Source organism: Necator americanus, chromosome I (genome assembly GCF_031761385.1).
Source record: "Necator americanus strain Aroian chromosome I, whole genome shotgun sequence".
Classification (NCBI taxonomy): Eukaryota; Metazoa; Nematoda; class Chromadorea; order Rhabditida; family Ancylostomatidae; genus Necator; species Necator americanus.
The window spans coordinates 2,377,476-2,400,089 of record NC_087371.1 but is presented as its reverse complement, the minus strand read 5'-3'; the positions used below and the strand labels follow the sequence as shown (position 1 = coordinate 2,400,089).

The 22,614-nt window shown below is 37.2% G+C and overlaps 2 protein-coding genes across 2 annotated transcripts; one reads left to right on the top strand and one right to left on the bottom strand.

The window, feature by feature from the left end:
• Window positions 1-6,674: 6,674 nt before the first annotated feature.
• Window positions 6,675-8,932, bottom strand: RB195_004260 (uncharacterized protein; the record flags this gene model as incomplete). The annotated part of the gene is made up of 2 exons (XM_064181437.1): window positions 6,675-6,807; window positions 8,859-8,932. 2 exons carry the CDS (start codon window positions 8,930-8,932, stop codon window positions 6,675-6,677), a joined length of 207 nt encoding a protein of 68 aa, XP_064033289.1.
• A 4,292-nt stretch (window positions 8,933-13,224) lies between these two features.
• On the top strand, window positions 13,225-21,462 carry RB195_004259 (uncharacterized protein; the record flags this gene model as incomplete). The annotated part of the gene is made up of 19 exons (XM_013442715.2): window positions 13,225-13,380; window positions 14,612-14,780; window positions 14,846-14,982; window positions 15,131-15,256; window positions 16,051-16,122; window positions 16,964-17,085; window positions 17,162-17,312; window positions 17,365-17,464; window positions 17,516-17,625; window positions 17,691-17,805; window positions 18,905-19,041; window positions 19,100-19,248; window positions 19,302-19,392; window positions 19,829-19,954; window positions 20,010-20,188; window positions 20,484-20,589; window positions 20,987-21,082; window positions 21,187-21,258; window positions 21,313-21,462. The coding sequence occupies 19 exons, from the start codon at window positions 13,225-13,227 to the stop codon at window positions 21,460-21,462; spliced, it is 2,364 nt and encodes a 787-aa protein (XP_013298169.2).
• Window positions 21,463-22,614: the final 1,152 nt, after the last annotated feature.

Here is a 22,614-nt window from a genome sequence, read left to right as displayed (position 1 = left end):
CGGAACATCTGAATCGGCATGAGCATGACTCAACGGAATTCTTTGCTAATTCGCATTCCGTAGGATCCTCTCGAATTTTTTTTCGACATTTTTTTTCGTTCAACGGGATTTTATGGATTCAATTATTACTGTATTTATGTACTTATACTGTACTTTAAAATGATTTTCAAGAATTTTTTTTTCCTGAAAATGTCAGCCAAGGTCCACTTCGGGCTCGAACATTAGTCGTAATAACAACGGCGCGGGTCTGTCTCACTTTCTCACTCCCTGCCGCTTTTTCCGAATGTTGACCGGCATCCGGCAACAGCTATTTATTTATTTATTTGTTTAATTGAGCCGAGATATTGTCATATTAATTCATTTCAAATAATAAAAAAAAACCCAATTGTTTGCATTGAACAATTGAAATTTCACAATTGGATTCACAGACTGGAAATATTTATTTTTATTTTTTTTTAAATCTATAGTGATTTTTGAATCTCTAGTTAGTTTATAAATCTATAACAGTAGTTAAATATATAGTAATACTCTAAGAACGTTGGTTACTATTTATATTTGCTATTTATTTTATCTGTTTTTGTTTATTTGAAAGCGCGTATAAGTAGGGTATTGTAAACAAAAACAAAAAAGGACGTAGATCACTTATTTTTTTTATTACTTTTTTTTCTTACTTTACAGCAAAGTTCACCCTTTTTTTCTGAAAATATACGCAATAAGCAGTGAAATTGAAATTTTCAATTTTGTTTACTATTTTACTGGTTTTATTTACTGGTGATTCTCAATTGTGGGTATATTCGCTACTTCTTTAGGCTTCACTCCATTGTCCTCAACAATATTCCCACGATTTTTCCGCGTCATTGCGTCATGCAACAATCGGAGGCAGCGGAAAGCGATGATTAATCGCTGATAGCATAGTTTGTCGCACTGTTTACGAGGAGACCAAAGGAGTGATTTTAAACTTATTCAAAGCCTCTAGGTCCAATCCGATCGTTTTTTTTGTGCCGCTATTAGCGATATGACCCCACGTAATTAAAAGAAAAATTTCTAACAGCTCAATTGCTTCTAAATTACGTTGTACTTCATATCTTATTCCTATGTTATCACCTTTTTATTGTTATTTATTTATGATGTTTACTATTTGTTATATATTATTTATATCGCTTACTATGTGCTCTTCATATATTTTTGCCGTTAATATTTAATTTTTCTTTGTTTTTTTTTAATTCTACCATTATTATTTCACAACAATTTTTTTGAACCAAGAAAAATAATTTCAAACATCAAAAAGGAAACGAATAAGTAGAATGAAATAAGCAAAAAAAAGAAAATGAAAAACACAGATTTTCTAAATAGTTGCTCATTTCTAACACAAAATGAAGGTTAATTTTGCCAATTTTTTCCGGAAATTCTACAATTTTTTTCAAAACTGTTATCTATTGTCACGTGCGTTCATCGTTAAAGACGTCTTTTTTTCTTAAAGTCAAAAAATTTTCCAATAATTCGATTCGATTCTCCACTAGCCCCGCAATTATTTATCGGAGAATTTTTCTGTCGATTTGAATCAACCTCATGCGTGGCTGGCGCATGTACTATGGACTCTTCCTGGATGTTCTGTGTGCTGCTATAAATAAAAATGACCGAACGACCAGTAATCCCGGGAAAAATTTCCCGGGTTTCATTTGTGAAGATTGAAACGAATCCACTTTCTGCTGCTGCTGTTTTTTTTCATTATATGTGAATTTTTCGTCACAAAAATCCCGTTTTGACAATAAATCACAAAATATGCGTATATTTTCTCAGCGACATTTTGTCGCTGTTGATTTCAGCGACAACACGTTACGGGTTAAGTACAAAGAATGATTATTTATGCAAAATTAAACTTAAAATAACTTTTATAAAGCTCCGAAAATCTTAAAAAGCTCCACAAATCCTTCATTAATTCTGGACAACATCGTCCTATTCTTCTCCGTTATCTTTTCCGTCTAATTTTTGTTTATCATGCATAAATGAAAAAACATAATGAGAAAAACCGCGTCGGAAATGGACAAGAAAGCATTTCGATTGTTAAAAAGGCATCTGTTGATTTTAATGCAAAAAAATAAAAGTAAAAAGTGATACAACAATAATAAAGCCAAATATTAAAAATAATTTCAATGATAATGACAAAAAAATTGAAAATGAAATAGAAACTAAAAATTTAAAAAACGGTTGTTCATAGTCATTTTAAAAATACTTTGAAATAATTTTGAAATAAAAAATAATTTATTTCTCACTCATTACCTTTGTCCTCTTCCGGAATTGAAGGAGCGCTCAGGCAGCTGAACACATTTCTCGTCGACGACAGAGGTGAAATCGTTGAAATTAAAAAGAAAAATGTTCAGCGAGCTAAATTTTTCTTTGATTTTCTCCTACAAAATCCCTTTAAAAGGGAACAAATTGACCCAAAGATGGATCGTGGATGTTCATTAATCGCTATTCAAGTGAACCATGCATTAAGATGTAAACAAGCGTTTTTAGACACGAAAGATTGTTTTACACTCTATGTACTGCGGAGAAAAATCACAATTGAATGACTGTAAACAAAAACAATTCGACGACCAGAAATCGCCGAGGGCTCGTGAGAAATTTATGAGATTTCTGGATTTTTAGCATGTAGAGGGGAAAGACGCTTGTAAGTATCGAAATGGTTCACAAATACACCAAAATTATATTGATAACCTAGTGACATATAGGACACAGAGCACTAAATCACTAAAAAAAAATCTTAAAAAAATCGAAAAATTCAAAAATGTTGAATCGTTGCATTTTTCCAAGGAGAAATAATCGTGAAAAATTGTGCAAAAAAATTTGGAACTATTTTTTTCAACATGGCATGACTGGTCGCCTAGTTCTCTTCGTATTCATTGTCTCCTGGTTTAAACCCAATTCCCATTTCCTGGAGAGACCTGGGATGGAGGGAGGGAGAGAGAGAGGGCTGGTTCTGAAAGTAGGCCACGCCAGCCGAGGAGTACATAGATCCTTCGGAATTCCTTCCTGATTCCTGAATTATGTAAGAAGAAGATAGAATTTGTATAGTTTTTTCATGCTTCGTTTATTTTTCGTTTTATTTTCTTTATTTTATTTAAAAAAAACCTATAAGTGTTCTACAAAATAATCCCTGATTTTTTTTAATGAAAAAATTTTTTGAAGGGTTTTTTTCCTCTATTTTCTTCGTGTTTACTTTACCCTACCTTCCCGGTGATATGTATTGGTATTTTTTTTTACATTTTAGAGCAAATTTTACTTTTACCTTTACCTGTTTACCTATCCTGTATGTATTTCCCTTGTCTTTCTCTCGTTCCTGACACTTAGTCGATAACGATGGTAGGATCCCCGTAGGCATCCTATTTCTGGGATAATTCTCAGGAATTGTTGACTATGCATAATTTTTTTTTCTTACATTTAAAGAAATTAGAAAAAAACGGGTGTGCTTGGTACCTCGCTGATCAAATTTTCTTCAGGGGAAATCATCTCGGGTTCTCGAGGCGGTTTTTTTAAGAGTTGAGGTGCCTAACCGTTTATATACATATTTTTCCAATAAATATGGAAAAATCTAATTTGAAAATGATGGAAATGGCTGGAAATGCTACAATCCAGGAGGATGGTAAAAAAAAATAAGCTGTGAACTTGGCTTTTATTTGATTCGATCAATCACCTCTATAAAAAATTTATTTTAAAAAATCTTCTTTAAATTTTTTAAATTTTTTGTCTTATTGAATCTTGAATCAAATCGCTTTCGGACTTTGTAGTTGTGTGCACTTTGTCCACAGTTTGTGGATTTTTTCTATGAAATTTGGATCTTTTCCTAAATCCTACAGTAGGTGCAGTAATTGTAGAGCTCTCTATGTACTATGGAATTATATTTGTTGAAAAATCCTTGAATTCTTGAGTGGTTTCCACTTCCCTCTCATTTTTCCAGAGAAAAAACAAAAACAAAAACAACAGGAAATTGAAGTCGGAGCAATTTTGAAGGCAATTTACGACTCCTGGCATCACCACTTTATGTGGATGGATTGCGCCTACAGCTTCCAGAGCGAAAAGCAGATCATTGTTTATTTGTTTATTGATTATTTTTTGGATTTTCCATTTTTCAAACTACATAGTGGAACTCCTATTCCTCTCCGGAAAACCATGATACTATCTATCATTGAAGGATTTTTTTTTTCAATAATACCATGAAAAAGAAGAACTCCTCTAATGAGGGGAGGAGACTTAGACCTCGTGAAGGAGGGACTCTGAGACTTTCAACGCTTGCTATTGATTGCAAAAAAAAAGTGCAAGTCGGAAAGCCTAATGCAATGCATAACATATGCTCAGCTAAGGAAGCTTAGCTCAGGCCTTTTCATTTCCTGAACACACTATTCAAAGTACAAGAACTTATCCAGAAACGATGAGATGTAAGAGGGACATTATTGTGATTTCATAAAATATTAGGCAGGTGTAGCACAGTCACTGAGAGGTCCGCTATGGCCGCCGCAGGGCCGATGGTTCAAAACCGCCCCAGTGCCAACCAAGCCTTTCATCCCTCTGTGGTCGATAAATTGGTGCCAGGCTTGTCGGGGAGGACAGAAACACTGGCTTGATACATCGGCTGCCCTCGGGAAGTCATTGTATAGGCTAAGAGGCGTTCCGGGACCCAACGATTACGAATTGCAGAAAAACGCGTTGACGCATCCCAAGTGGATTGATACGCCAGCGACTTTTATCTTATTTACAATATTACTGTAAATACTGTGTTCTATTATTTTTTCTATTTTGTTAATTTTTTTTATTCCATCTATTTTATTTTTATTTCTTTTTCGGAAGCAAGCAAGAAGAGAATGTCATAGAACACTCAATTGAAACGGTGAAGCTGGGATTGTCTCGGTTTACGCAAGTGAAAGAAGGGATTCGAAGTTCAACCCCACGTTATCGATCGGGGATCAGAAACTCTGTCGGGTCACGTGATGCGTTTCAACGACAATCGTTGGACCAGAGCCGTAAGCGACTGAATACATACATACCTCTCGACAGTAAACGCGCCACAGGAAGACCGCCGTGTTCTGTGCGAGCTCTTACGGTAGTCGGAGAAGGTCGAACAGAACTTTGTTCAAGGATGACACACCTCGGCGAAGCAAGCGGGGAACCCCGGAACCCCGTCAGGGATCGTTCGTGTCGTTCGTTGGTTCGGTGAACAGCTCAGAGCAGTTCAAGCTTCTTATCCCTCAGGGAAGATGGATCGGTGACAGACTTGTCTGGAAAGATAAAAAGTCTGGGATGACACCTCTGATTCATTGGAAATCATTGTGTAAACCGTAAATAAATCTCAGACAATACTGAATTGAAGTTCGTCTCAAATAGTTGGCGGTTCCGAGACCAAGGTGGTTTCATCGAAGCCAAGGACCTAATTTTCTCGGCTTCGATGAATCTAATTTTATTTTTATTTAATTGTCTATTTTTTATTTACTTCATTACTTATTTCGTTATATATTACTTATTATTTTTATTTAACTTCGACCTTTTAACTTTTAATTTTTAATTTTAAAGAATTAGGGTTTCCAGGGATTTCTGTTATTTTTAAATTTCTCCCCATATTTATTCCAAGATCCTAGATCCATTGTTAATGCACGTGATATCTGAGGAAAAAAATCACTCACAGTCATAAATTTTTCTAAAGAAAATTTGTTTACTAAGATAAACCGCAAGCTCAAATTTTTCTAGAATGTAGGAAATCCTAATCCAAGTCCACGGACGAGAGTCATGTCCAATAAGTTGAGGAGATTTTTTTCAAAAATACGGTGACAACGACGTATTGATTGATATTGATTATTAGCTGATTCCAATTTAATAATAACTTTAAACGAAGATACCGAGACATTTCTTGCTAATCGACTTTTTTGAACATTTAGAGAGAATCAGAAGACGCCCATGTCTCTTTTCTGGAATTTTCTCGGAATGATGTCCGAACCGAAACTGAACGTTGTGATCCGACGATCCTGTTTTCGGGAACTGTTTCTGATCCGTTAATTGCTTTTTGAATGCGCTTACAAGTGGTATTTGTCACTTACGATAACGTAAGCGTACCGTAATCCGGGAAAACATGACAATACGTCAGTGTGGATGGTATATTTTAAAATTATGTATATTTTATCTCGTAACTCAAGGCTCCATTTCTCAGAAATGCCATTTTTCACATGGTAACGCGTAGTTTCGTGAGATCTACCTGACTTCTAAGGGAATTTTTCGTTATTTTCTTTCAAAAAGAGCGCATATTTCCTCTATAAATAAATTTTATTTTTTTTCTCTTCTTTCTACTTTTTCCTCGGGTTAATGAAATCCCCGACATTAAATATTAAGGACTACACCTGTTTTCTTTACGAAGCTGCTTCAATTTATGTAGGTATATTACAGAACTTTTTCTGGAAGAGTTCTTCTCTTCTCAGTATCTAACTGGATCATTCATTCCTATTTCCCTCACTTTTTTCTTCTTCGGCTCATTTTTTCTGATTTATTTATTTGTTTTTGATATGTTATTTTATTTTATATTTTATTTTCTGATATTTTATTTATTTCTGATTTATTGGTTGTCGATCAGAACATTGCAGTTCCTACGTTCTTCTGCATTTTCATTTCAATCTTTAGCTGGACTTATTTTTTTAAAAAAATTTATTCAAAACTGGTTCTGCTTGTTCTTCGTCGTACAAACTGTCCTCGTGTTCCTCCTCGTCCTTCTCATCATCTTTTTCCTCTTTCTTTTCCTTTTCGTCGTCTTCAGGGGCAGCAGGGGAACTGGTAATCACGAGTCATCTTTCTTTGTTTCTTTTTTTTATTAATTAATTACTTAGTTAATTAATTAATTAGTTTATAAGCCAAGGGTTCAGCAAAAAAAAGAAGAAAACTCTTCTCGGAGTCAATTACTGTCCAATATGATTAATTCTGATCGAAATTGGCTCAATCAACGTCTGTGGATACGTTATGTCTCCTTTTACATGGATTTACGGATCCCGAATTTTTTACACGCTTTTTTCCGCATCAAAACAAATGTTGACATTTAAAAAAACAAGCTATTGTTCTGAGGGGAAGGGAACAAATGGTTCTGCATAAATCCATAAATTCACGATTAACATGGACATTTCTTATTTTTACGGACGAAAAAACCCATAAAAACACGCGTTTTATCCGTGTTTCACAGTGTTTTCTGGAGGAATTTCTAATGATTTCTTCGAATCTGTTCTTCTAGAGGAATATTTTCTCTTTTGATATTACAGCGCTTCGTATTTTTCAAAAAATGGCTTATAATATGATTTTTCACACATCCAAACCAGTTCTGGTGTTTTTTTTCCTGAATCCTGGTCAGAGAGCAACTTCAACATGTAGTCAACAACATAAGTTATTCGAAAAAAAAAACAAATAAACAAAAAAACTAATAAACAACCTGTTACGAATAACTACATCATATATCAACTCAGATCGGACTTTCTAATGATTGATTGATTACTAGACGGGTTTAATTGATTGATCAGTAAATTCATTGCAATTACATTGTGCTGCGGAACTCCCGAATCATGCACTCTGATTCTGCCCATGCACACTACACGAGAAGGATTACATCTGTTTTTTTTTTCTGCGAAAAAATTGGAATTTTTGAAAAAGATGAAAAAACAGGACAATTATTGAGTTATTATGTTTAAAAAAGAAAAAAGTTTATTGTGTTGTTTTTATGTTTAAAAAATCTTGTTTAGCTCGTGCACAATATCGTTTTCTCTATTTTGATGTCTATGACTTAAGTGTGTAAATAAATAAACAATTTAATTAATAGTAAGGGGTTGTACCCAGTGTTGATCTGCTTGAATCGGCCAAAGGTCCCATTAATATCTGGGATTAGCTCACAAACTGTAGATGTACTATATAAATTATGAAATTCTGATTCTCTTCTTTAATTTTTTTTTTGTTAGAAATTCCTCCTCTTTTCTCTCACCATTCTCATTCATTACTTACTTGTTTCTTTTCCTTCTTTTGCCCTTCAGATTCCTTTTTTCGTACTTCCTTCCAATCATTTTAATATTTTTACATCATTTAATTCCTTAATTTAATTTTGCTATATTCATTAGTGTTTATCATTAATATTTTATTATTATTGTTGTCCACCACTCTACCCTCTCTCCTGGTGAATTCTCCTCTTTTTATCTCATACAGACAGATTTATGGGACCTCTCATGGGAATTTTGCACTTTTCCAACAAAAAAAAAACAAACAAACAAGGAGACTTGGTCCTGACCCGCTCTATTAATGCAATTTTGAAATCTGACTCTTGTCAAGCATTGGTAGATGACCGGTTTTTTATCTCTCACTAACGTCTTTCTAAGATTTTCGTTTTTTTTTTGAGAGAGAGAGAATTTTCTGGATGAATCCTCCTCAGCATCCTGAAATTACGACACATTTAGATTTCTTTAACCAACTTCTTTAACCGAAAATAATCCATTTATTTACGGCGGTCAACGTCGCGACCCGGCACCGTACAAATAGACACTCAATCACTCGGTTCCCCTAATTCCTCCTCCGCTTATCCTTCTTCGGTTACCTGGTCGAGCTCTGGATTTCCCTCCTCTCCGGAATCGCGCAAGAAGATGGATCGTAGCAAGGAATATCGATTTTCTCGGTGCAGCCATCGAAAACTCCTATCGATATGCTGGAAATACACTTGAACTAGTTGCGCTAGTTGCGTTCTGCGCGTCGATTGCCGTACGGAACTGCGAGCGAGCGGGGCCTGGCTGGTTTTGTTTGAGAGCGCAGCGCCCCGAACTCTTCTCGTCATCGGGTCTACCTACACTATGACTGACCCCGTTTCGCTGTCAGCACCGACCATTATCGATCGATCGCTAGGCTCGAAAGCGTTCCGGATACGAGGCTGCATCCTATCGCTGCGATTCCATCCATTTATTCTTGATCTACGCTCATTTTCCTCGAAAAATTTTCTATTATTTATGTTACTATTGTGATTTTTATCGATTTTGCCATTTAATTATGGGTTTTTCATCTACATCTCCATTTCTTAATTCTCCCCTAAAAGAAATTTCCCCAGGAACGGGATGCAAGGCTCTTCCCGAGAAATTTCTCGCCGTGAATCGATCTCTGTTCATTTTTTCTTGTATCATAATCGTTGCTAATCGCTATTTCACGTTCTGTCCGTATGTTATCCGGCAACATCGGCGCATAAATGAGTCATCCTGGACTGATCTCGGATCATTAACGAGATCATTGAGGATTTCGATCAGAACAACACCAGGTGCAACTGTCGATATCTGTTTATTTACATATTTATTTATTTACAGACATCAGATGTGCAGTAAAAAGGCAGAAAGCAGTGTTGTGTTTGAGCTAAACAAGTTTTTTTTTTAACTGAAAAGTTTTCCTCATTTTCTTCAATTTCTCCTTTTTCCATTTTTTTTTGAAAGAATTTTCAACTTTTCAACAATCTAAACGTACCTAATTCTTCTCTTTATGAGCAAATCAGATTCATCTTTTTTCCATTCGGACTCTTTTTGTAACGAATATGTGTGAAGCACAAGATATATTATTTGTTTACTTATTTATTTACTTGTTTACCACCCTCAAGGGGACTTCTAACATTCGACGGAACAGACTAAAGAAACTAATTTCCGCATGACAAAAAATCTTAAAATGTAATAAATCTGAGGTTTTTCTTGCCGTTCCAATTTGTGAGGCCTAACTAGGTCATTAACTCCGTTGATTGAGGTCAAAAACTCCCAGCGAGATTATCCAATGATCTCCCTTGTCTACTTCTGGAAAAAATTACTTTAAAAAAGCTACTAAGGGCAAGAAATGATGTCAAAGATAGAGAATATTTACGCTTTCTTGAGTCATCCCATAAATAATGCAGCTATTTTTAATAGCCCCGGGGAAATATCCTTTTCGTCATCAAAAATTGAATTTTATAAGAGCGACTTGGAAATTTTACCAGTAAGATGGAAAGAGACTTTAGAAAATCAAGGATTTTATACTTTAGACGAAAAAGATTTTGTCTTTATTAATTTTTAGTAACAAAGATACTACAGAACATGAAAATATTCCTTATGGACTGAAAATTCTCAAATTCTTACGATTTTTTTTTGTAATTAATAGGTGAAAGGTAATTATGCTGGTATATATTACATACTTTGAGAAGTATGATCATCAACGTAGTCATTTTTCCTTCTCTTTCCTATTTCTTCTAACCAACCGTTAAATCCTTTTTTTCTTCCTGAAATTCAATACTCTCTTCGTTAATTGATTTTGTTAATTCAACAAATGCTTCGTTGATGCTTCTGATTTCTGGTTTGTTAGAAGATTTGTTTTGTATTTTTCCTACTACCCCTAAAAATTGCGTCCAGTGCCCGTTTCCAATGAAATTCTTCTAGTTGAATAAACTTGCTTTTGTGGAAAAATATACCCCTATTGGATAAATTGCTAATCAATAAAAAACTTTCCTGCACATAAACACATCACGGTGGGGAAATACTTCTTCTCGCTCGTTTTAGCACTAGAAATATTTCTGCAACGAATTACTAGGTCCCGCAACGAAATGCCGTTGGATCGAATTTGCGCCAGCGGATTAACCATGTGATATTGGTTACTACGATTGGAAAAAGAAGATTCTGGTGGTTCCGTTCCTGTCGTATTTATCCTCTCAAGGACAAGTAAATTGGATATATATATATTATTTATTTATATAAGCTCAGAAACCTCTTTATTTGTAGTCGAAATAATTTCACATTGAAAATTCCTCCGAACTCTGATTTTAACAATGACACAAGAGAGATGTTGGTTTTTAAAAGCTGCACGATTCTGACGTGGTGCGAAAACCACAGGGAAAGAGCAGTGTTCGGATTGTAGATTACGGAAACAAGCGTGATTTCGCTCATCTTTCCCTAATAGTCGTAGAAAAACAGCGTGGAAAATGACGTTCTTTCCTACGAAATCAGTTGCAAGGACCCACCGTTGTGGACGCTCCGCAACCACGTGCGAGCGATCGAGGATCAATGATGTCTCCTCACCAGCCTATGCAAGTAAATCACTGAACAGGCTTCTGAGTGGACTGGAGCTTCCATAAGGGCACGCGTTCTAACGCACCTCGTAGGAATTAAAGTGGTTCCCACGCCGTGTTTTAGGACAACAAGCGGGAATTGAGCGGGGATACAATCGTTTCCATAATCTACAACCCGAATTCTACGTTTTTCTTGGGGTTTCCGTACCACTTCAATTTCCTGATAAGTTCCCTGATAAGCCGGAACTTCACTGGTTGCTAATAGAAACTCTTCAAACGTAGGCGCTACGTTGAGCTGGCGATGACGAATAACGCACGTGTTTCATCGTGTGTGTGCGGCTATATAAACAACGCTCGGATTCATCCCCATGGTTATTGCTTACCCCCCTAAGGGTTTGATCTCCCGATCCACCAGCCCAGTCACATTTCGTTTAATCAGCCTCTACCGTCAGTCTGTTCCACTCAAAATCCCATGAAATCATGCTGGACTAACTTCAAGTCCTTATTCTTGAATCAAATCCTCATCAGTTTCGATTTGTTTCACTCAACCCAGCTGAAGGTCATAACCCAGCTGTTCAGCTGCATCTTTACTGCTTAAAGGCATCATTCCACGAATCTGAGGAGGTACGAATTTCAGGTGGAGTATTCGTATACAGGTTAGTAGATTATGGAGAGGTGGGTGATTCCGTTCATTTCTTCCTAATTGCGGTAATAAAACGGCTTGGAAGATAGGGCTTCGAGCGTTCCGGCACGCTATTTTCTACAAGTTCGGTTGGAGCGCGCCAGCCTTGCGCATGCGCCGCACCTTTCGGGCCGTTTTTCTACGGCAGTTAGGAAGAAATTAATGGAATCACCCCTCTCTCCATAATCTACGATCCCGTATACGAATACTCCACCTGAAATCCGTACCACCTAAGATTCGTGGGGTGATGCCTTTAAAGGAAAGGATTACCTCGGTAATCGAGTTGCCGTGATATTAGCAGACCACCGTGTGATAGATTTACTCCGCTACTGGTAACATAACAGACCACCATATACCCTTTGGCTCGCCCACTATTATCTTCCAAACACGTTCCGGCACAAAACGTTTACAACACGGTTTTTTTTTTTACAAATAAGTACACATTTTGAAGCAACAAAAACATGGACGGATATGGACGGGTCAAAACGACGCATATCCGTAAGCGGCTACGCTTGAAGTGTCGCGGTGGAGATGGCTGTTGGACCAGACGTGGGACCATCGTGCGAACATGGACGGTGCTAGCAGTGGTCCTGACTCGATCCCAACCGCTTCGCTTCACCGCGTCGTTTCGAGCGCAGCCGCTTACGCCGTCTGTCCGTGCTTCATGCTGTTTTGACTCAACTATATATGACCCTGTCTTGCCTTCAATGCCATATGTAGGAGTTGTATTTAATTTTGTTCTATTTTGTGCATCTGCCTGCTTTCTTTTGTGACACCGCCACTAATATTCAGGATACGGTTCCCATCTGATCTCGTTGTTCAAAACTTACGATGTATGCTGGGCTCCTGATCATGACCATACCCTCTTCATTTCTATTCATTATTTCACCTTTATTATTTATCCAGAACGCCTCTAACATTCTGTGAGCCATATTTTCGATTTTTACTCTTATTCCTATTCTTAATTCCTGATTTTTATCCTCGTAATCGTATCATCGGCACTTTGAAGACTCGCTTACTGGTTTAGCTTTTTTCCTTAACCACTGGAACGTTTGCACTCTTGCGCTCATTTCTTGGATCACACTCGTTTCGTGGCTTCTGTGTATGTCTATTTGTTTCTACATTCTGGCAGAATTAAACTATGTTTGTGCTTCATTAATTACTTTTTTTTGTCATTTCTTTTTGTGATGTGATATGTTTCCTGTGCGTGTGTGTCCTCTTCATAATCTATGCATAGGAATTTTCTTGTGGTTTATTCATCCCCATTTCTCTTATGGTGTATTCTCTAGTGTCTAAGATATCGTTTGGAATGAATTAACGCAGTTTGGAATGAACATCCACCAAAAAGTCAAGGGTTTCAAACATTACATTGCTTCTTTTTCTTTTCTCTGCATTTCCTGCTTGTGTTTTCTGGATTCCCCGACGCGAATGGATGCATATTATTGAACCATCTCTCTTATGAGAACGTTATTTCAGCAAAATGCGGATATCGCTGCTCTTCCTTGTATTAACAGTGTTAGTAGTCGCCGATGAGGACTACTATAAACTGCTCGGCATAGAGAGAGACGCAGATGATAGGACTATTCGAAAAGCTTTCAAAAAACTAGCAATTCAAAAGCATCCTGATAAAAATAAGGTTGGTGTCGTTTACGGATTTCTTCAGCAATGCATTCGTGAGCCTTACGAAAGTGAAAGTTGCGCGACTTGCGACCGGCTTAGTCGAGGGGTACGGACGGAGTCGTTCGCTTAAACGATGAAATCCATTAATTTCTGGTGATCTGAATTGAATTAAATGAAAAATAAATAGATGAAAAGTGAATAAAAGATAAATAAAGAAATTGAATGATTGTGATGGACGAACTAGCATAGTTCTCCGACATAAACCGGAAGAGATTTAATATTCAAGAAAATATTTGATCGAATCCTCCTCTGTACTGATTCTTCCAATTATAAATTCTCTGCTTGATAATGAAAAGGAAAAGAAAATATGAAGTACGACTTATTGGCAACATTTAACAAAAGAGCAAAAATTTAATGATAATACCAGGAAACCAGGGAAACTCGTCCACGTCTCGGAGCAGTTGTTTACATTGAAAGGGAAGAAAAGAGGCGTAAACACAGTTCTCCTCAGTTCTTCACTTCCTTAGCGAAATTTCTGGGCTTTCACATATAAAGAGGTCAGAACGAGAAAAAAAAAGAACTGAAAAGAATATTTCATGAGTGTATGTCAGATTTTTTTTTCAAGACTGAAAAGAGTGTACATAGAATACAAATTTGACTGTTCAAACAATCATCAAATTGAGAAATTTGTGGTCTAAAAAAAGACAGACGTACGAAAATCCACAGATGTTCAAATCATCGAATAATTCGAGTAGTCGATATATTCGAATGTTCTGGAGATATGGGTAGACATCAGTTTATTCAAACAGCACAAAATCATACTGTATCATCTTCTTTGTAAGAACTTCCTTTTTAATCATAAGCAATAATATAATGAACATACAACCTAATTTGGAGAAACCAAGAAAAAACAGTTTCTACAAAAAAAAGAGTAAATTCTGTGCGACCTGCCGTCGCTGTACTCTCATGTTTGAAGTTTTTCCTTTCCATTTACTCTTGAACTGCAGACCCATTCTGCATTTGCAGACTATTGAGACAGCACTGGAGATGTGAAGGGAAAGGTGAGCGCGACGGTAGCATTTGCAACCTTAGTACAAACATCTGTTATTTGCACAGGCTCGGGTAATTTGTTTGTGGAAATGCAGAAAAATTAGACATCTACGCCTCTCTGCACCGCTCTCATTTTACTTTACTTGACCTATTCGTTATTTTGACTTCTTCATTGATCGATGTGGACTTCTTTTCAGGATAATCCAAACGCTCATGCAGAGTTTGTGAAAATAAATAAAGCGTACGAGGTGCTGAAAGATGAGGAGACCCGTAAGAAATATGACCAGTTTGGTGAAAAAGGTCTGGAAAATGGGTTCAATGGAGGAAATAACTATCAATCATGGCAGTTTTATAACGAGAATTTTGGTGAGTGATTTCACATTCCCATGTGGAACACCATGTAGCTGTGATGTCACATTTTTTCTTTTCAGGAATATATGATGACGATCCGGAAATTGTCACTTTAAATCGGGCAGATTTCCAACGACAAGTCTCCGACACTAACGAGATGTGGTTTATTAACTTCTATTCGACGTATTGTTCTCATTGCCATCAGTTAGCTCCAACGGTTCGTGTCTCTCGCCTTTTTATTTCTTATATTATATATTTTCATCTTTTTTCTTTTATATATCGTATCAGTTTTCTTTTCTTTTCACTTTTTTCCCGTGTAGGAATCCTTTTTTTCACTCAGCAGATATCTTCAACGCGTTTTTTAGTGGCGAAAGTTTGCCAGAGCCATGGAAGGCGCCGTACGTATCGGAGCAGTCAACTGCGCCGAGGATCCAGCCCTCTGCCAGTCGCAGCGAGTTCACGCCTATCCGTCATTAGTGGTCTATCCGACAGTAAGTTGACTGTTTAGGGCTTAAGGAAGGATTTAAGCAGTACTAGTAGAGTCCTACTAAAATAATGGTCATGGATTTTTCTTTTTTTCAACAAGTACTGGATACATCTGAGGAATTCTACTGCGCAGTGGTTTTTCCAATATTAGTCTTAAAATAATAGTAATAATAGATAGTAATAATTAATAATAGTCATTAAAATAGTAGAAATATTAAGTTGATTCGGCAATATTTTACTTTTCCGATTTATTTATATGAAAATAAGACAAACCTTATTGTGATAGCTCGTGTTTTTATTCATTTTCATCATAGCAACATTCTTTAGTGACTATTGCAGAAAATCACTTGAACCCAGGAAAAGGTTTGTTTTCTTTTCTCTGTGAACTAGATTCCTTACTTCTGCACACGGTAATGATATCGTTATTGTGTTGTGCACTTTAAATTGAAGGAACGTATACAGTTTATCATTACCAATGTACTTCTCTATTTTGTGTTCTTCTGTTATCCAACTTCTCCATGCATTCCACTTTCCAAAGGTAAAAGAAAAACAAGGGTATTTGAGCGGTTTCCCTTAAGATTCTTTGCAATTCGCATTTTCTAAGGGCTTCGATTAGGATACAATCAGTTTCCCCGAGACTGCTAGACTGAAGTAGACTTCCATTTTCCATTTCTTGTAAATACTGATCTAATTTTGATTAATATAGAACCTACCTTAAAAATCTATTTCTTGCATTGTAATGAATACATCATTAAGTTCCTAAAGTAATGAGGTTCACAGGAAAATGCTTTCTTTTCAGGGAGAGTTCTATAATGGTGTACGAGACGTTGAGTTATTGCAGGACTTCATACTTCAAAGAATGACATCAGAGGTAGGTTTTTTTTTGTGTTCTTCGATCTACTACTTTACAAAATCTGCCCTCAATTCAAATTGTATGCATTCTTACTGCATTGTGGTTTTGCAATGTCTGAAAGTATGACATGGAATAGAACCCGAGTGATGAAGAAAAGTTAAGCCTTTTGCCCTTCACGGTTTCTTCAAGTTAACCAGTATCTGCATCTTCATCGACCAACCGTAGATTTGAAAAAAGATGCTTTGTGGAATGTTTACAGTCGGAATCTTTCTGACAACGTTCAATCTTTTACACTGCTTGGAACTTTGGTACACATGAGTTTACATAAGTGTGCTCGCGACGTTTTTTTTTTTGGTGGAAGATTTGTTAAGTGCTAGATTCATCGGTCTTGACGTCATCAGAGACCTAACGAAGAAGAATTTCTTTGAGTATTCGAAGGCTTTCTATCTCAAAAGTCGTATTTCTTGAGTCTTGTTCCGATATCTTTTCAACACAACGGAAATAATCATGTAAGTTTTAAAGGTGACTTCCTAACCTTCCACAGAATGTACAAGTATTAGTTATATGAACTTCTCGTTGAATACACGAACGAATGGCTGCTGTCCTCTAAAATACACAATATCCAGTTGAATGTACGGTTCCAATCAGAATTCTACTTTTTTAGCCTATCGAATTTGAATTCGCCTAGAAATTTCCTTGATACTCTTGTCATTCTTCGCATTTTCCCTTCAGAGTTTCAATCACGTCTCAAATTGAGCTTCTCTGGTATGGATTTTATGTCCAACGCACGAATGTAACTTTAGCAATGCCACATTTAAAGGTCCACGCCAATAGCGCAAATTGATCCGAAAATTTCCAGGTTCTTCACTTGAAATCTGAAAATATCGAGGCTCTTACTATGGAATGGCAACCATACGACTCTAGACCTTGGATAATTGACTTCTGTGATGAATCAGATGCTTGTCTTTCTTCTGTGAACAGGTGAACCTTTTTAATTTACACATTTTCTTTGTGAAACGCGGTATTAGGTGTAGTTCCCACTTTTGCTTTCGTTTAGAAGGAAGCTGGCTGCCATGCTTGAGGGCCTCGTTAACGTGGGAACGGTGGACTGCACAGCACGTGGAGAACACGAGTTGTGTGAACTTTTGGATGCATCGACAGGTGTTTCATTTTATCCAGCAAGAAAAGTGCAAAAGGGATACGAACAGGTGTGACTTCAAGAAGATTTACCTCACACTCTTTCCATCTTTAACCTTCTAGCAAATGAGCTCTCTGGACCCCAGGGAACTCTCTGAGGAGGTGTTGAATTATCTCGAAGATTTGGAAGAGGTGAAAGGAGAAGAACTTGAGCAGCTATTCGGTAATTATCTAAAGATTTTGAAAAGCAAATGCTGTGAACCGATGATTTCAGGCGAAAATGGCGCTGATTGGCCAACTGTCGTGTTATTTGTTCCGAATAAGAACGCGTTGAATGAAAGAAAAGATTACAAGAAGTTGCCTGCTGTCATGCCGGATGTTAGGGTTGGTCAAAAGAGGGGATAATATTTCATCCCAGCAGCATAGAATAGTAACCTCATTCTATATAGATTCTCTTTGCTGATTGCTCCAAATCCATGGACAGATGTCGCCAAACGCTTGATATCCAGAAACTTCCGCAATTTGTCACATTCAAAACAACTGGAGGGTACGAAATTGATTACGGTAAGTTTCATTCCTTGGAGGAATTATGTTAATTATGGAGAGACTATTCGTTAGAGGAAAGAATTCTGGAGACTGATTGTGATTTTCGGGATGCTGAGCCAACCACACCCTTTTTCCCGTTAATGTTCTGTAGAGAAGAACTTGCACGTGACATAGGAAATCACACAAGCTGTGCTAGTTATATATGGCTGTACATGATATTAGAAAAAAATCAAAACGTTAGCACAATCTCAGGTTAACGTAGATTTGATAGACAAAGATCACATCTTTGGCCAAAACTGTCGACGAAACTATTGTTACATAGTCGGGTCGGTAAAGAGAGGGCTTTTTGTAGATGGGGTCTGTTGGTGTAGGATTGTCTTAGCAAATACATTGTTATTTACGTTTCATTACGATAAATTAACACTGGTGTTGTTTACATCATGGGAGTAAACAGTGAAACACTTTATAAGCATTGCCGTAATCATATAACAATTTATGTGAGTGGTGGTCATAAGGAAACGAAAGGAAAGGGTACTAAACTTCCAGAAGCTTATTTTTCTTCATTTACCTTTGTTTTTCCGAGTCCGGACATAAATTTGACAGTTTTATTGTTGTAAAAGTAGACGAAACGAAAAGGGATTCCTCTCCAATGGTCGCGCCTGCTTGGTTTAGTCAAATTCATACTTTAGAATTGATTTTCTGACTTTTTTTTGCATTGGATTTCCTTCTTTTTTCTTTCTAACACGATATTGTAATCAGTGAATTTGTTAGTCGCTCCCATCTATCAAATCTATTCGAATCTATCAAAATTTGCTGCGTTTTAACTTTCACCTTTTAATATATTACGGGACAGTCATTAAGAGGTGCGCTGTGGCCGCATGGTCGATGGTCTAAGACCGCCCCACTGGCACGCAAGCCTTTCATGCCTTCGGGGTCAATATATTGGTACCAGACTTGTCTTAGAGGATAAACACAGCTATTCGATTATCGGCTGTCATTGTATAGGCCAACACGCGTTGTAAAGACTGCAACGATTACGCGTTGAAGTAAAACGTGTTGGCGCAACCCAAGTGGACACCAGGCCTTTATCCTTTTAGTATATTACTAGTAATTACAGTGAACAAAAAGTCATATCATGATGTGCGGGCGTTTATCAAAGAATCGATTGCTTCTCCGCTCCATGTCCTTAACGAAGAGACCTATAACGCCGCAATAAATAGCAAAGAGCTATGGATCATCGACTATTTTGCACCTGTATGTACATCTGTGTACTTGTGTATGATTGCGAATTGATATTTTCACCGTTTTTCAGTGGTGTCCCCCATGTTTGAGACTTATCGGTGAATATCGTCGATTACATTCAATGATTAATCGAGCTGATGAGGTGCTTTCGAAGATCAAGATAGGTTTGATCGATTGCCAGAAATATAATCAAATATGCCGGAATGACGGTGTTCAAAGGTTTGATTACTGTTTTACAAGGTCTGCTAGGAAGGAGGACTTTTAGTTTTCAGTTATCCAACGAGTGCTCTTTATACTTTGGATGATCGCATCCACAAATTTGTTGGATATCACGCTGCGGTGACAATGCTGGAATTGATAGATGTGAGTTTACGAATATTTCGTAGTGCTAGTGTGTGCCAGCAGTTGTGTTACAGTTGTTTCGGGCGACCGTTTATGGCACAGAAACGGAAAATAGTTTAGGCTAAAAGTCGTGTTCGCATATTCTATTGTCAGTGATAGCATTAGAGATGAACGTGGGAAAAATGTGAAGCTGTCGTAAACTAAAAAGATTACTCTGGAAAATTACCGTAAACCATAATTCGTAGATTTTAGGTGTACTTCTAAAGTATTTGTTGATAGGTAGACCTTACTATATCCTGTATACTTCTGTTTCTAGAGTATCTAGAACTGTTTTTCAAGTTTATGCTGTATTGAACGTAGGTGTTGCTTGGCCTTGAAGCAGAAAATGAAGTGTTTCCTCGAATAATGCTATTATTGTGATATTTTGATAAGAAAGATTAGTATACTGTGATTTTAGAATGCTCTAAATCCTGCCGTGGACGAGTTAACGCCCGAACAGTTCACTGAACTTGTAGATGGAAGAAAAGAAGACGAAACTTGGGTAGTTGACTTCTTCGCTCCGTGGTGTGGTCCATGTCAACAGGTAGGCACAAAGTTTCTTTTTCTTTTTGTAAGTGATAATGTTCTCCGATTTCCAGTTAGCTCCAGAATTGCAAAAAGCTGCCCGAGCTCTTCGTTCTTACGATGAACGAGTGCATGTAGGTTCAGTGGATTGTCAGGCATACAGCCAATTCTGCAGTAAACAAGGTGTTTCTTCTTATCCGTCTATTCGTCTCTATCCAGCTGTAAATAGCAAAAGGAGAGTGCAGGCGTACTAGTGAGTCTTTTTTTTCGAAATACCTTTTCTTTTCTTTTCTGGTTGCATTTAATGTACACTAGTGTCCCTTTCCTCGATCCGTATAGTCCTTCCATGAATTTTTGTCCCGTTTGTTCTCCGCATAGCAACCACTTCACAATCTTTAGCAACTTTTTGTTGGCCGCGTGACTTCCTGCACTTGCAAACCTCTTTTTTGCGCTTGTCTCTGCTAACCTCCGCAAACAAGCTATGACCAAGTATCTACATTACATCCGCATGTAGTTTGTTCAGTTTTGTAAATACAAATGTATTCCAGTCCTTACCCACAAAATATGTGGAGAAACGCTGACACGATTGAGCGTTGGGTTTTCGGAATGTTGCCGTCGTTAGTGACCTCACTTGGTAACGATTACTGGACAACGGTATGTCTGTTTTTTGAGTTTACTGAAGTTTTTAGTGTGTATTAGAACTATAGAATACGTACAGTCTTTGTCATGCTTTTGTTCCGGTTGTCGAATAAGTTTACACTGCAAACGCTTATGAAGTTATTAGCAACATTGATTTCAGTGGAATGAAATATCATCGATGACCGATCCAACACGCGATTGTTTTAAAGCGGCGACAAACGAAACAAAAAGAATGACAAACATTACGTATTAGTGTAAACACTCGAAACTTTTCTGAGTACAAAATATGTTGGTGCATTGGAGTTTGAAATGTGATCATGTAGTTTGTTCAAGATTTTCCTGTATCGATTTTTAACACTGCTTATTGTTATTACTTATTCATGATTTTACTGCAGGTGTGGATGTTATTCAGGTGCTTGACTCGGACGAGCCATGGATTGTTGACTTTTATGCACCATGGTGTGGACATTGTGTACAATTTTCACCAGTATACGAACAAATAGCAAAGGTTGGTTCGGATACAGGGATTTCCTTCAAATATTTCCTTTAAATATAATAGTAAATGTTAGCTGGGTCTTATATGAATAGTCTCACATCTCTTACGAATCTTAGGCCTTGGACGGAAAGGTGAAATTGGCAAAAGTGGATTGCGATCAATGGCCTGGAGTATGTCAAGGAGCCCAGGTAGTGTTTTCTTCTGCAAAATTTCTATATCCACACTCAATTACGATCATCTAGGTGCAAGCCTATCCTACTGTACGATTCTATCGAGGACGTCAAGGCGGTAAACGTCAAAACATCTGGGGCATGCAATTACAGACGCAACACAAGGATACTATCGTTCAGACAGTATTAAATCAAATAAGGGAATCACATGACGAGTTATAGGATTACTTCATTGTTTAAATTTGAGATCAAATAGCATAATCAGCGTGAGTTCTGGATGTTATGTACTCACAATCTTGTTGGCGCTTCCTACCTAGTCTGGTAATCTCCAAGAGGATACCTTTAAAAAAACTCATTTATCCTTTATAGTAATTATTAAACAACTCTTTAAACTTGTTGAGTTTACCAACTGTTTTTAACACGAGCTTCGATCTTCCATTTTGTCGAGCATAATAACGTGTGTTTGAATACGGTTTTATGTCGCCTTTGTTTCTTTGTTCTTCTTTTTTTTGCTGGTTCTGGCTTAATTTCTTCTAGGAAAGGTTGTTATTCATCAACTAACCAAATGGATTGGTCTCATTTGTTTTAATAAATGGAACATATCCTCGCGTGAATATTTTCAATTCACACATATTTCATTCTACGAAAATACCGTTTGCCAGAGAAGTGAGTGAAGGTGAGTTTAATGGGCGCATGGACCGTTGACGTTTTCGAAAAAAAAACTTATGGTAAGTTTTGAAAGTAAAATGATGTGGATGTAACGTGAGAACCAGAAATTCTCCGTGAAAATTCGCAGTGTCTTATCCTAGAACGGCAGTAAAGTTGAGTTTTGCATTAGAACTTGTTGCTCGCGTCATGGATATGTGCAGGGCAAACACAGAAATTGTAAAATCATACATTTTCCAGCCTATTTCAATTCAGAATCGGTTTAGCTCAAATTTAGATGATTAAACCTCAAAAAACTCTGTTAAAACAGGCATTAAATCGACAGAGATATTTCTAGATGAACGACGAACGATAAAAACAACAACAACAACAACAACAACAACAACAAAATAGAAGAAGACAAGTCTTGCAAACACAAACGCAAGCACGAGAATTGCAAAGAAAAGGGCGAAAAGGCACCAATCTGTGAGTCTACTATACTAGAAAACCGGAAGAAGTTGGAATATAGAAACCAAGGATCCGAGGATAGGAAGCGAAATCTTGTGACTGAGCGGACTGAGTGGATATTTTGCTGGACTACAACTACTACTTTCACATAAATTGACCGATATGCGTCAAGGCGATTTGAATGGCGGTACAGTTGCGTAAGCGGCTGCGCTCGATGCGGTGCGATGGAGCTAGCGATTGGGATCGAGGTAGGACCATCGA